Source organism: Staurois parvus, unplaced genomic scaffold, assembly GCF_062004578.1.
Source record: "Staurois parvus isolate SC_StPar_1 unplaced genomic scaffold, SC_StPar_1.0 ptg001903l, whole genome shotgun sequence".
Taxonomy (NCBI): domain Eukaryota; kingdom Metazoa; phylum Chordata; class Amphibia; order Anura; family Ranidae; genus Staurois; species Staurois parvus.
In genome coordinates, this window is record NW_028319699.1 from 199952 (window position 1) to 215619 (window position 15668).

General features: G+C 44.5%; 2 protein-coding genes across 4 annotated transcripts in view; one reads left to right on the top strand and one right to left on the bottom strand.

The window, feature by feature from the left end:
* The window catches only part of LOC149433837 (uncharacterized), a 190931-nt gene that overhangs the window by 145416 nt on the left and 29847 nt on the right, over positions 1-15668 (bottom strand). The gene's annotated exons all lie outside the window — the stretch shown is intronic.
* LOC149433840 (NACHT, LRR and PYD domains-containing protein 3-like) overlaps positions 1-15668 on the top strand; it is a 34421-nt gene that overhangs the window by 6413 nt on the left and 12340 nt on the right. Inside the window, exons 4-9 of one of the 2 annotated variants that reach the window (XM_089664375.1) lie at positions 1445-1619; positions 4354-4419; positions 7134-8841; positions 11376-11540; positions 12932-13096; positions 15447-15556. In XM_089664375.1, the coding sequence (XP_089520501.1) occupies positions 1445-1619; positions 4354-4419; positions 7134-8841; positions 11376-11540; positions 12932-13096; positions 15447-15556 (2389 nt within the window). The remainder of the gene's footprint in view (positions 1-1444; positions 1620-4353; positions 4420-7133; positions 8842-11375; positions 11541-12931; positions 13097-15446; positions 15557-15668) is intronic. The other variant, XM_089664374.1, reaches the window with a different exon arrangement.

Here is a 15668-nt window from a genome sequence, read left to right on the forward strand (position 1 = left end):
GGGAGAGCGGATATAGTGAATGCAGGGTTCAGGGAGAGCCGATATAGTGAATGCAGGGTCCGGGGAGAGTCGATATAGTGAATGCAGGGTCCGGGGAGAGCGGATATAGTGAATGCGGGGTCCAGGGAGAGTGGATATAGTGAATGCGGGGTTCGGGGAGAGTGGATATAGTGAATGCGGGGTTCGGGGAGAGTGGAAATAGTGAATGCGGGATCCGGGGAGACTGGATATAGTGATTGCGGGGTCCGGGGAGAGCAGATATAGTGAATGCGGGGTCCGGGGAGAGCGGATATAGTGAATGCGGGGTCTGGGGAGAGCGGATATAATGAATGCGGGGTTCGGGGAGAGCAGATATAGTGAATGCAGGGTTCGGGGAGACCCGATATAATGAATGCAGGGTCCGGGGAGAGCCGATATAGTGAATGCAGGGTCCGGGGAGAGCCGATATAGTGAATATGGGGTCCGATGAAGAGTGGATATAGTGAATGCAGGGTCCGGGGAGAGCGGATATAGTGAATGCAGGGTCTGCGGAGAGCGGATATAGTGAATGCGGGGTCCAGGCAGAGCGTATATAGCGGATGCGGGGTTTGGGGAAAGCGGATATAGTGAATGCGGGGTGTGGGGAGAGCGGATCTAGTGAATGCAGGGTGTGGGGAGAGCGGATCTAGTGAATGCAGGGTGTGGGGAGAGCGGATCTAGTGAATGCAGGGTGTGGGGAGAGCGGATCTAGTGAATGCAGGGTGTGGGGAGAGTGGATCTAGTGAATGCAGGTTCAGGGAGACCAGATGTCTTTGGTAAAATAAGTATGTACTAATTGGTTTGCGTAAAAGTTATAGCATCTACAAATGGCAATATATATACTGGAATTTAAATTATTTTTTTTATACTAGGAATGGCGGCGATCAGTCACTTATAGCGGGACTGCGGTAGTGCGGCGGGCATTCTGGCATTAACTGCCACTGGGTGGGAGCTGACTAACTGCCACTGACACCTCCACTGACACTAATACAGTAATCAGTGCAAATAAAAAGCACTGACACTGTACTAATGACACTGGGCAGGAAGGGGTTAACATCTGGGTCGATCAAAGGGTTAACTGTGTGTTGGGGAGTGTTTTTACTGTGTGCTGTTTTACTATGGTGCATGCTGCTTTTAATCTCTCTGCTAGTCCCAGCTGGCAGGAGAGAGATCTGTTTTGTTTACACTCACAGATCTCTCTCCTGTCAGCTGCTCCGCCGATCACCAAGTCCCAGCCATAAATCACTGTCTGGGACCGGGTGATTGACACCTTTGGGAGCCAATGACAGCATAGGAAGGGCAGTGCATGTGTGCGTGCCCCCTAGCTAGAAATGCAATCACATAAATGTGCTACAGACCAGTTGGTAAGTGGATAATAGTGTGTAGATAATTCTAGCTATTAATTGCAGATTTGTCTGTTTTTCAGACCCCCTTGGCCAGGGAAAAACACATGAGCCGGGCTGCCTTCTCTCACACCTTGTTACAAGATATTCAGGATCGGGGAAGAGAAGCTGTGATTGGATTCTGGGAATGTCTCTATGCGCTACAGAAAGATCGTCATCCGAATTTATTGGCGGTTCTGGATGAGATCACACAGAGAGGTAACAGGACCTTGTGTTTGCAATAACAATTGTGACAATCCCAGGACACAGTAGGGATGTTGCAGCCAGATGGGGGAACCATATTGTCAAGTGGGGGATGCAAGAATAGAACACATGGAAAGTTTTGGATGCTGAAGATTCTGCTGAAGGAGTAGCTTTTCAAGAAAGCAAAGCCCCAAGGCACAGGCAGAAGGCCAGGTAAGTATGAAAGAAGTAAGGCCAAAACTTTCTTGGCTGCACTTCTCATGGGTGTCACAGGAGTGCACTTATTTGTCTTCTCTTGTGACCCAGAACAGCAGGCTAAAGCCCATATTTGGTTGATGTCAGAGATGCTCCAGGCTCCACCCGGATACCCGATTGACATTTGGCTCCTGAATCCTGTAGGGTAGGCGGGTGATACCTCATCCATGTTCCCCTCTGTCAGGAACCTGAAGTCAGGCAGAGACAGAAAGTGCAGTTAAAATAACACCTTTAATGAAATAGCAAAAGTAACACAGTTTAGGAATGTAGTCAAAACAGAAGCCAGGGTTTGGATGCTAGAGCGGGTAATCAGATGACCCAGGGTCAGGAAACCAGAAGTATGCGTAGTCAGGAGCCAGAAATCAGGAATAGGAATCAGAAGAGAAGTCAGCCAGACCGAGTTGTACACACGAACACAGGCAGGAACACACTGGATATCATAGAATCAGCAAGGGGAAGGAGGAAATGAGCTAAGCTGCTAAAATAGCAAAAGGGGCTGACTGTGGGCTGGACTAATGAGGCAGGTATGGTATCCAGGTGAGTTGCTGTGGAGACGAGAGGCTGGTAATTAACTGACAGCTGAGCAGCTTCTGAGCACTGAAATAAAAGAGTTGCTCGTTAAGTAGCAGGAGCCCAGCCTTGACACTCTCCTCATTGGGTGCCAAGTGTGAGTCACATTGGAGGTCTACCCCAGGGAGGGTTCTTCTGCGTTTTGCTAAGTACCTTATACAAGGCAACTTTACTACACATGGGGTACCTTTACTTTCTGCCATTTTCACCAATGCCCTGGGATAAGGCTGAGGCTACCATGGGGGAATACTCAGCCTTAAAGGATAAGTTCACCTTTTGGACAAAAATAATAAATGCAAATTTTTTTGCAGTTTAAAAAAAATGTGCATTTATTATTTTTGTCCAAAAGGAGCCTTGAAAGCATTGCACCATCAATCAGTGGATGCCATGCAGGTCTCCTGACCTGTCAGAATATCTGCTTGTCATATGGGGTGTAAGGGATGTATGAGCAAACAGATATTCTGACAGGAAGCTTCAATGAACTACCACAGCGCCGTGGTAGTTCATTGAAAACTACAAGCCCACAGCTGCTAAGGCTGTCAGGACTTGGAGTTCATTCATTCACGGAAGTCAGTGAATGAATGACGCAGTCGTGTGGGCGGATCCCTGCACGGCCACGCTATTTTCAAATCTGACAGATAGCACAGGGAAACTTCTCCCTGTACTAGGGAGAGGGCGCGGCAGGCACTACTGCAGCTATGGGAACATGTTCTATGTTCCACCCTAAAAATGGGTGAAACATGTAACATATTCCACAAGGTGAACCTAACCTTTAAGGTAGGCCTGTACTATTAACAATTAACATACACCAGGCACAACTCCTCTCCAGTTTCTCCTGGGTCCCCATGAAAATGTACATCTTCCACTGTAGCTTGCAATTAAGTGGGCTGTGCTGAACACTGACCACAGCCACTTGTCCATCATTTCCACGACCGGTCCTGGTAGAAGAATGGAACTCCCATCCAGCACATAGCATGGACTTCATCGTCCACTTGACTTTAACTCTGTTTCTGTACAGGATGGGAATCTCTGTAGTGCAGTTCAATTCCAGTTGCTGTGGGAGATGGAATGTGGCATAGGAAGTGCCGACAACATCTCCCTGGTGAATAGAGGCAATTAGAGCTACAACAGGTACACTTTTATGACAGGCTGCTTGTTGACTGTGCCTTGGCTGCTCATAGCAGTCACATGTATAACGTGTACCAGAATAACTGTTAACATGCTGACTCTTCATACTCCATGTGCCAGTGATCAAAAACTGTAGACTAAGTGTTCAATGGTGCCGGTTACTTGCAGTGCACCCCTTTCAAAGGACGTCAGACCAAGCAGAAGGCAAAGTTTAGTGCTTTAAAGAGCAACAATACCAAACCCAAGAGCAGACTGAAGAGTTCAACAAGAACTCTGATGAAACCGTCCCTACTCCTAACCAGGCAATGTACTGCCCCAGCTTACCTACAAAAGGCCATGTGAATAAAAGTCCATTTGTGGCATTCCCCAGTAGTTGATGTCTTTGAGAGCCATCCAACCTGGGGTTTTCCCCACACTGCACTGGAGGGGCAGAGAAAAGAGTGGTGACTAACAGTCACCACTCTCTGCTCCAGGTAAGACCAAGAACAGAGTGATCAGCAGTCACCCACTTCTCAGTCTTAGAGCCAGCGGGGGACAGCTGCAAACATTTTTAAGAATCCCAAACTTCTCCTTTAATGATCTTTTAGCTTTTTATGTCCTGTTTATCAAAGCGTGTACGATGGTATTGTTGAAAGTTCACGTTCTGTCCACAGTTTGTATACTACAAATATAACAAAAAAAAAACATGCTTTATTCAATGCAGCCTGTTTAGACATCTTTTCAATGCATAATTTCGTGTGTATGCCTCAAAAGTATAGGATCATGTCATAGATTTTATTGAGTTATTTTTCTATAGGTGAGGATCTGGTGAAGCAGATTTTGCTGGATGAACTTGGACAGTCACTGACTCCGGAGCTGAGAGGTAAAGAATATACAGTAATGTAGGGATGCAACGATACCCAGTGGTGTATTTAGCTCTTGTGATGCCCTAGGCAATACTAAAATGGGGTTCCGTTCGAGAGCTAGAAGTATCAATGGACTATAAGCCTTGGTTCACACTAGTGCAGGTGGAAGCAGCTGTGGGACCAGCACTTTGTCCAGCAGCTGCAACCACCCGCACACAAAATGCGGGACCCCTGGGCAGGTGCCAGTAATCTTAATGGCACACCACCCGCACTGGGAACTACACTGCAGTGCAGTTCCCAGTGTTGGCTGCGATTTCTGGAAAGGTGCAGAGACCTTTTCCCTGCGATTTGGGTGGCACAGCAGTCCAATCAAAAGAATGGGCTACCCAGTTGTGGTCCGCAGAACAGCACTAGTGTTAGTGTGAACTGAGCCTATGTGCACTGAATACCACAGTTTTGTTTCACAGAGTCTGTTTCACAAGTCTGACTGCCTCAGTAACAGACGGAACATGTAGTTTATTCAGTCACAGATCTCTGTGAATAAATGACACAGCTATGCTGCAGGTGGAGCACTACAGCCATGCAAAAATGAAGAATCCCTGCTTGGTGCCATGGGGGAAGTGGTTTGAGGGTAGACAATTGCACCACGTTACATATTACAGCCTAAACTTGGGTGTAACATAACATAATGCAAAAGGCGAGACTTTAAGAAAAAATTTTTTATGTGAGTTGCTAATCACAACGGGATTTTAACTACAATCAGTTAGTTTCTACAACGTATCCTACCTCTTGTATTCATAAAAAGTAATATGAATTCTGCAACAAGCAAGCAGGCTATCCCATAATATACTGTACATGTAGCACTACCCCCTTAGGAGTTGCTGAAGATTTAGGTCCCCCTATCATCATGCACAGCCAGGCAACACACATTTCCTTCCACACTTGCACTTCAGAGACAGTAAACAATACTTGAACTTTTTGGGTGTTATTAGGGGATTGGAACTTGGATGGGGATGAGGGATACATGGGTTGCCCAAAGAACTGTTAAACTGCAGACAACTTCCTGAAACTAAGTAAAATGCACAGAAGGGTTTTCTCTTCTTGGAGAGCTCTCCAGGCTGTGTAAGAACCACTGGACAAGGGGAGCTAGCATCTGACACTTTAAACATACAGTCCAGCAGGAGCTACTCGGGTTTTCTACCCAAATGTTCTCTCTCCTACTTCTGTCCAGGGAGTGTAGAAGTACTCACTGTTCCTCTTCTGTAGACTGTAGGTTGGCAGTTGCCTTCAGGCCTTCTGCTGGACTGGCTCCTTCCATAACTCCACAGATGATCCTCTCTCAGGGGGCCCATGAGGTTCAGCTTTCCCTCTGTCCACATCCACCCTTTGCTGGGCCTTCTCCCAGGTTGCACACTCCAGTTTCTGCTCTTACATCTTCCACCCGAACTCTCCTCCCTATTGAGCAGGTTCAGCCATGCTTAAAGGCTGTCCCAACCCCATGCCAAACCTCCTGCCTGTGGACTGGTCACGATCCCTTGAGCATGCAGATCAGCCACTTCTCGCCTCCGCCCACTGAGTTCTAGAGGATTCTCAAAGTCTTTAGATCAGGGGAGGGTTTCAGAGAGCTGATCTGTAGAGCTTCTCAGCCCTGACCTGAATTTGGCCCCCACTGACTATTTATCACCCAGGCTGCTGCTCAGCCTTCTATCTAAAAAATAATAATAATCATCGACTAGCTTCACATAGCAGAAGGCATGTGACTACAGGCATTTCTTTAATCTACTCCCTTGTTTGTACACAAATCACAACTTCTGTGACAGCATGGCTCCCACCGGTAGCCACTGTGAATATAGCCTGAGTGTCAGGAATGGACTTGCCAATAATGGTGGGACTCACCTGCCTAGTGGGCTGCAGCGGGTGCTCTCAGCAATCAGAGACTCAACCCTGCAGTCAGCCAAACACCTGAAGCTGATTACGGGGGTTGTATTTAAGGAATGGCCAGACTCACAGTCAGGGCCTTGGTGTGTGTTTTTCCATGGGCCCCTGTATCTTGTAACCTGCATTCCTGTTCCTGCTCCTGCCTGACTTGTTGCCGACCCTGCCTGATCCTGACCTCTGCTGACTTCTCCTGTTTGATCCCTGGCTTGTGACCCTGACCATTCTCTGCCTGACCCCCTGTACCTACCTGCCCGTTAGTTGCTGTACCCGGCTCGTGACCTGACTACTCTCCGCCTGCTCCTCCTGTACCTACCTGCCCGATAGTTATCGACCCGGCTTGCCTGACTACGTTGTGCTCTATATGTGTATGTACCTGTGTATCCATTTCAGTTTAGGTTTGGGTTTGTTTCACCTTGTTGTATGTATTTGTGTTAGCTTGGGGTTTGGTGCACTGCGTTTATATTTGTATTGTTAGTCTTAAATTGTCTTATTTATACCATATCTGAAACCTGTGTTTCCCTGTGTCAGTCCACACACCTCTGGTCACACCCGCATCCCTGACACTGAGCAAGGCTGGTCAGGGGATATGTCATCTTTTGGCATCAAGGACTGACAACAGAACTGCAGGAATGCTATACAACAGCACAATTCTATTTTTTTCACTGAATGAAAATTTATATGTATTTGTAGTATATTCCCAAAGATCTGTGCTAAGAAAATAAATTGAAGTTTTGCTTAGACTAAACACGAAATTGTGACATTTTGTTATAAAATATTTCTATTATATTCCCAGATATTCAGAAAAAGCACAAACATCATCTGATGGAGAAGACTGAGACTCTAGTGGAGCATAGACCCCCGGGAACTACCCTAGAACCACAAAGATTCCTCATCAATGAGCGTTATGTGAAGCTGATTGTAGTCTCCACTGATGAGTTCCGGCAGCGTCCCCAGAATGAGATAATACAGACCGGGGTAAAACATGAGGAATGCTTGAAGGAAACACAAACTAAACTGGAACATATTTCCCCCAACAGGCTGTTCCGATGGAACCACCAGTCCCAATGTGTACCACATGCAGTAATGGTGAGCGGAGTGCCAGGAATAGGGAAGACCACACTGATGCAGAAGTTTGTCTATGACTGGGTGACCGGAAAACATTACCAGAGATTTGCCTTTGTCTTCTTCTTCAGATTCCGGGACCTTAATAGACTGGGAGAGGTCAGCTTGGAGGAGATGATTCTTCAACAATATCCATATCTGGAGAGTCAGATTGGAAATATGTTACAGGATCCAGAGGAACTTCTATTTATATTTGATAGTTTAGATGAAAGTATTCACCAAATAGATTTCAGATTAAGTAAACTGTCCAACCCAAAACAAAGAAGCCACTTTGGTGAGATTGTGGTCAGTTTGGTGAGACAGATTCTTCTTAAAGGTTGCTCTGTACTGATAACCAGCCGTCCAACCAGACTGGCATCGGTTGATACCGATGTCTTCCAGAGAATAGCGGAGATCATGGGATTTCTCCAAAGAGACAGATGGATCTTCTTCAATAATTTCTTTGGAAATGAGGAATGGTCAGAGAAGGCTTTTCATTATGTGCAGGAGAATGACACGCTGTACACTTTCTGTTATATCCCAGCATACTGCTGGATCATCTGTACAGTGTTATCAATGTGCTTCAGAGCCCAACCAACAATCACTGATCAGCTGATGACATCATTACCCAAAACAGTGACACAACTCTTTGTGACTTTTGTCTCCAACATTCTAGCCAATCACAGCCAGAATAAAGATGGCGGTCACACTGCCCGGGAACTGCTGACATCTATTGGGTGGATGGCAGAGCATGGAGTCATGAATCACATGATTGTATTTGATGAGCGACATCTGGAGTCATTCAGTGTGAGAAATGATAAACATCTCTTTTCATCTTTCATGATGGAATCTGGTCAGCCTCTAGATGTGGATTACACCTTCTTACATCTCACGCTTCAGGAGTTTTTTGCTGCTTTAGTCCATTTTATTAACTATAATCCTGACAGATTACAGGAAACACTTGATAAGGCTGAATCTTACAAAGATGGCCGTGCTGAAATATTCCTCCGTTTCCTCTGTGGTCTCTCAGACTCTTCTACTAGATCCATGTTAAAGTCTCATGTGGGAGAATTGTCTACTCAGGCTGACAGACATGTCATCACCTGGATCCAAAAGAAAATTGCAGAACAAAAAACTGCCATATATATAAGAAGCAAAACAAATTTGAATGTATTCTATTATACCTATGAGGCCAGGAATAAGGCTCTGGTGTCACAACACACTGGGTCAAAGAAAGTTGACTTTTCTGTTGTCTACCTCAGCCCTCTGGACTGCTCTGTGCTGTCTTTTATCCTTCAATCCCGCAGAGAAACAGAAGAAGTAAATCTAAATTCATGCATTATTCAGAGTGAAGGATTGAGCAAACTTCTACCAGCTCTACACAACATCAAGCGTTTTAGGTAAAGGTCAACTGTGACTAATCACATTTCTGTGTTAAATTGGAATGATCTGCAAATTCTCCATATAAATTACTAGTGTTTCTCCTTTCTTTGACAAAGCCTAGAGGCCACTTAATTCTTTAAGACTGGTCTTTTAGGACTAAGTCTTTCACAAGAACAATATCACTGGGTTTCAAATTATGTTTGATGGATTGCCATTTGATCCAGGGCCACAATGTGGAAATGTACTGCTCCCTCCATCTTCCCCAGAAGGTAGTTGCAAGACTTTACACTTATCCCAACATCAAAGGACTTTTAAGAGTCTCTGGTTTAAGGTGGTCTGTGTTGTACCTCTCTGGCATGAAGAAGGTTAACCCTACAGGACAACTTGAAGTTTCAGGTACACGTGCATAGGGAGTCCACCATGAGGGGTGTGACTTTGCTTGATGTTCTCTTGAGGCTTTTGACTGAATTAAATGGTGCTGCATGGGTTCTTTAGTTTATTTCTTCAATGGCATTTTTCCCTGTCTTTTCTAGGCGAATCCTAATTATCTTAGAATGTTGACCGACATACTCTGAAATCAGTTGCAAGAACTTTTGGGATTTTGGCTCTGGACCGAGTCTGTTTTGGCATCTATGTTCAGGATATATGGGGGGTTTCTAGGGCATCTGCCTCTACTATGGCAGCTGCTGCTTCATTCTGTATAGCAAGATTTTCTTGGCCTCTATGAGGGCCTTTTTTTGTATTTCTATTTTTTAAAGACTTGTCTACCAGCAAGATTTATAAATCACAGCTGGTAGCAAGGGCCTTTAAGCACAAACTGACTGTCGGTTTCCTGGCGGAAACGATCCACTTCCACACCTCTACCCCCCTAACTCAACCATCCACACCATGTGTTCCAGGCTTTATTGTCCCTCCTACAGGCCTGTGACTGGTATGTCTGGTGTTGATGGGTAGAGCTGAGAGAGATCAGTGATCATCACTTTCACAGCCCGCTAAAGGTACCACCCCCGCTTGATTATCCCCACGTTTTCCTGGCTCCGATGTCCTTCCTGTGTCTTTAGGACTCATATGTTGGGTATCTGATTACAGTGGAAGGAAATCAGTGATCATCACTTTCACACCCCTAGAAGTACCGCTCTCCCACTACCTTTGTCATCTATCCTAGGCTCTTCTTCCCTTCTACGAACCTGGAATCAGCATGGTGGGCGTAGGCAGGTAGATTAGAGGGAGATTAGCAAACATTCATATGCTGATCTCCCCTATGGTGAATGAACAAAGAAGCAACAAGCATGTCATCATTTTGGGTTCTAAGTTGTCATTCATGGCAGCGCTGCCTGTGGAAGCAGCTGATTATACACAATCTGCTTAACCAGCTTCACTGGGATAAAGAGGTGACATTAGAGGTCTACAAGACCCTTGATGCCTCCTTTAAATCTTTACTACTACTACTACTATGGTATCACATAGTAGGCTATTAATTTCCTACATGATAACAACAAGTAGGAGCAATATTGCCCCATTGTTGGTGTCAGTGGGAGGAATAATGCCCCATGATTGATGTCAGAGGAAGAAATAGTGCCCTGCCGCTGGTGTCAAAGAGGAATTGTGCCCTATTGTTGGTATCCGTGACAGAAATGATGCCCTGATGTTGGTGTCAGTGGGAGGAAGAGTGCCCCAAGGGCCATATAAGGGCAATTTAAGGGCCAGATCCAGCTCCCAGGCTGCAGTTTGGAGACCTCTGGTTTAGAGGAAGAGAAAACTTTGGGGCTGATTTACTAAAGGCCAATAGACTGTGGACTCTGAAAGTGCAGTTGCACTCTTTTTTCTTAGTAAATGTCAATGCAGTAAAGAATACTCAATCAGGTGCAAGAAAGATTAAAAAAAGTATTTTTGCTTGCACACAATTGGATGATAGAAATCAGCAGAACCCAAATCACCCTGGTTGAGGAACACTGCTCTCACATGTCTTAGGGACTTTTTAGCTTTGCTTTCCCATGCTTTTGAGATAATTACATCTTCACACTATTAGCTATTCAAGAGGCCTATTCATATATACATTCAACCCAAAGAATTTCGAAGGGGTGGAGGAAGTTTTCTTAGGCCCTAGCAATATGAAATTTTAATATTCAAATACTAAAAAAATCATATATTTGGATTAAAGAATTCTTCATTAGCAGAGAGAAATAGAATATCAGATAAAAATCCTCCCATCCAATCATTGGCAATCCAGTCTCACACTGTCTGCTGATCCCATTCATGCTCCATACACAAGGAGATGATAGCGCAATACGAGTCATGTCAGTGGTATTCTGTGCTCATCCTGTGTATGGAGATATCACCGTCTCTACACATGGAGGACAATATTGGGGGGTCTACTCCATTATAACATTTGTCTTAGAAAATTCTATTTCCTGGAGATTTATAAAGTGATTGAATATAAATGATTCCAATAAAGAGAAATGAGTTCCATCCATGTAGATAATAGTCCCATTCATTCCTGTGGGGGAGGGGGGAATTCATTTTCTTCTGGTAACACTTTTTTCTTCTACAGATTGTGGAATAATCACCTGACAGACAGTTCCTGCCCCCACCTGGCATCTGGAATAAGAAATAACCCGACACTGAGGACACTGAACCTGTCTGGGAACAATCTGGAGGGTCCTCATTTCAGGGATCTGATGGTGGCTCTGACAACAAGCTGGATAGAGGAATTACAGTGAGTATCAATCAGTGAGAGAGCTCTTATAGTTCTTAATATAGTAAACAATTAAGAAATCTGTATTTGAAAGTAACTCCAACATGGTTTCTCTATATCATACAGACCAGAACCACTCCTCCCATCAGCTGATCTGAGAATGTAGTTTTCTACTGACAGTGTAACTAGAGCTTTAGAGATTCCCAAAATAAAGATACTCTCATCCTTCAGAGATACAAAGTTAAAATTACATTTACATGTTACAAGATGGTGTCTTTATTATAGTTACAAAGCAAAACTAAAGTATTGTCAAAAGATCTACAAGAACTTTTGTTAAGCTCCAAAGTGCAGCGCTAGTCAAACCCTTGTGAACAAAAGTGAACTGTGAATCACAGCACACACGAAAGTGCACAGAGGGTACAGAAATGGCCAATCCTCTGAAGAGGAAGGGCCTCTAATCCTGAACTCCTTTGGGGAGCCAGGCTCCTGACAGGGACAAGGTACTTCATGGTCTACCTAAGGCAAAGCCAGGTGGACCCTGCTTCTTTGGGACAGCCAAAGCCAGTCTACCAAGTACTTGGTGAGGGGCTTTCCCTAAGATAAAAGACCTGAAAGCCACAGAACCTCTCCCCAACATCAGGATAGGCCCTGATTACTGGTAGTAATCTCAAACACATATACGATTTATGTTCCATACACAAGGAGATAGCACAATACGAGTCATGTCAGTGGTATTCTGTGCTCATCCTGTATATGGAGATATCACTGTCTCTACATATGGAGGACAATACTGGGGGTCTAGTCCATTTTAACATTCTTTGTATAAAATTCCTTTTGTTGGAGTTTTATAAAGTTATATAAATGATTCCAGTAAGAGAAAGGAGTTTCATTCATTTAGAGCAGTGGTCTCCAAACTGCGGCCTAATGGCCGAATGTGGCCCTTTGCTTGCCATTGTACAGCCTTTGGGGCACTATTCCTCCCAAGAAACAGTGCCACCAACAATGGGGCACTGTTTCTTCCACTCACACCAACAATGGGTCACTATATCTCGCACTGATACAAGGCACTAATGCTAAAACATGAGTGATTTGGACCACAGATACCAGCAATGGGGCCCTATTCCTTCCATTGATACCAACAATGGGACACTATTCCTTCCATTGATACAAACAATGGGGCACTATTCCCCATACTAATACCAATGATGGGGCATTGGTTATATCCACTGATATCAAGCCATTTTCCACTGGGCAAAGTCCAACCCCCCCCCCCCCCCCCCCCAAAGTCTGCAGGACAGTAAACTGGCCCATTGTTTGGAAAGATCGGATACTTCTGATGTAGAGAATAATTCCATTCATTCCTGGTGGAGAAGTTAATTTTATTCTGGTAACATTCTTCTCTTCTTCCACAGTTTGGATAATAATAAGCTAACTGATAGTTCCTGCCCCCACCTGGCATCTGGAATAGGAAATAACCTGACACTGAGGACACTGAACCTGTCTAAGAACCATCTGGAGGGTCCCCAATTCAGTGATCTGATGGCAGTTCTGACAACAAGCCAGATAGAGAAATTAGAGTGAGTATAACAGGACTGACTGAGATAATATCATAACGGGGCAGTTTACATTTAAAACATTGCATGATAAGGCTGTGTATGTGCAGGATCTTAAAATTGGTCACTGGATACTAGGAAGCTGGATGCCGCTGGCTTTCTTACAATCAGATTTTATATCTCCTGTTTTAATGTTAGCCTACACATCCCCTTTTTTCCTCCTCATCAATGCTGTGTTTTGCATTAGGGAACAACACTCATTTTGTGGCTCTGTCCTTTAGCCTTGCCACTGCACCACAAGTTTTCCCAAAGGTGCTGGCCCCAGTGTTGGCTCTGCCTCAAGCGTGACGGCCCCCCATCTGGATGATCTGCAGCAAAGGGTTCAGACTTTACAGAAGTTGATGCAAAATCTCCAAAACTTGGATCTGTCACATCACCTACAGTATCTGGGCCTAGTCCTGGACATGGCTCTAGGATGCATTATTTTTCCTCAGAAAAAAAGTTCTGAACCCCCCCCCCCCCCAGTCCAAGGTATGGGCCCTGTCATGTCCCTCCATTTGCATCTGGATGATGGTGTTGAAATTGATGGTGGCTTCCTTTTAAGGTGGTCTTGTATGCTAAATGTCACTCCTGAGAGCGTGGGAAAAATGGACACAGTCCTTGGATTGCCCCATGCATCTGAATAACAGCTCCAGGATAGCCCTGGAGTAGTGGCTGTCCAGCTCAGCTCAATGGAATCCCTTCTACCCATGGTGTGGATGGCACTGACAATGGATGCCGGTCTGTCAAGCCAGGGAGGTGTCCTAGATTTTTATCTATTCAGGAGATGTGATCATTGGAAGAATCCAGGCTGCTGACCAGTTTTATGGAGCTCAAGGTAAATCCCCTTGCCCTTCATCATTGTACACCCCTGCTTCAAGGTCTGCTTGTCAGGGTCCAATCTGATGATGCCACAGCAGTGATATTCATCATTAATCAAGACAGTACCAGGAGTTACCCATGATACATTGGTCTTTGGAAAGAATGCTCTTTACGCTTTTGGGCTAAAAAGATCAATGGTGTCAGTGGGAACTTATCTGAGAGGCAGACATCTATTGCTCAAGGAACCCCTAATAACCTCTGGAGGAACCCTGGTTAAGAAACCCTGATCTAAAACATCAAGGTCTGGATCCTGGAGAGTGGTCTCTCCATCCAAAAGTGTTTTGGTGTTTATGATGGGGAATGCCTGATGTAGATCACCTGGCATCCAGATTCAACTCTACACTGGAATTCTTGAGCCTTTGTGTTGGATGCCCTTGTGACTCTATAGGAACAGTTCAGTCTGATTTATAGGTTTCCCCCTCTCAGACATGTGCATTGTCTGTTTTGGAAGTTAGAGAGGGAATGCATCCAGGTGATTCTCATAGTTCCAAATTGGCCCAGGAAGGCATGGTATTCCAACATAGTCAGACAGGGCTGCCATTACATATCATGATGGCCCCACATACAGCTTAAATACAGGGCCCCCAAGAGTTCCAATGGATGAGTTTTGCCAGTAACGTGGCTCTCTACTTCCCTTCCCTGGCTTCTCTTGAGTTTGCAGTGAACGGTGATTCTGATGGAATCCTGGGAGTAGAAGAGGTTATGCAGGGTTGAGTTAAGCTTCACAATTTGCCATTGTCCAACCACTTGGACTAATTGTCTAAGAATTATTAATTTCCTGTGTCCTGTGATATACTCCATGAAAAAGATCTTACAGGAAAGGGTCCTTTCATACAGGCATGTGCTGCTACATTTAGCAGTGGATCTCTGACACAGATTCCCTGCCGATTCAAAGCAGAAATTTTTTGTCTGCATTTTGACAGGGGATGTTTGTGGACCCCCTATTGGATTTATGAGTTTCTGTTCAGGTCCACCTAAAAATCTGACAGCTGAATCTGATTGAAAAGCCCATGTGAAAGGACCCACCTCAAAAAAACTTTTACTGGAGTTTTATAAATTGATTAAATGTTTTTAATTAAGAGAATCTAGTACCATTCGTTTAGAGAATACAGTGTGGAAAATAAATATTCTATCCCCTACAGATTTTGTATGTTTTCCCACTTACAAAGAAATGAGAGGTCTATAATTTTTATCTTAGGTGTATTTTAAATGATAGAGACAGAATATCAACAAAAATCTAGAAAAAACACATGATACAAATGTTGTTTATTGAGTTGCAGTTCAGTGAGTAAAATAAGTATTTGATCCCCTACCAACCAACAATAATTCTGGCTCCCACAGACTGGCTACGTGCTCATGTGGCACACAGATTAGTCCTGTCAATTTAAGAAGGTGCTCCTAAAGACAACTCGTTATGTGTATAAAAGACAACTGTCCTTATCTCTTTCTTCAGTTCAAGCCTCACCATGAGCAAGACCAAAGAGCTGTCAAAGGATGTCAGGGACAAGATTGTAGACCTGCACAAGCCTGGAATGGGCTATAAGACCATCAGCATGAAGCTTGGTGAGAAGGAGAAAACTGTTGGAGTTATTATTTGCAAATTGAAGAAATTCAAAATAACCATTAATTGCCCTCGGTCTGGAGCTCAATGCAAGGTTTCGCCTCATGGGGTAAG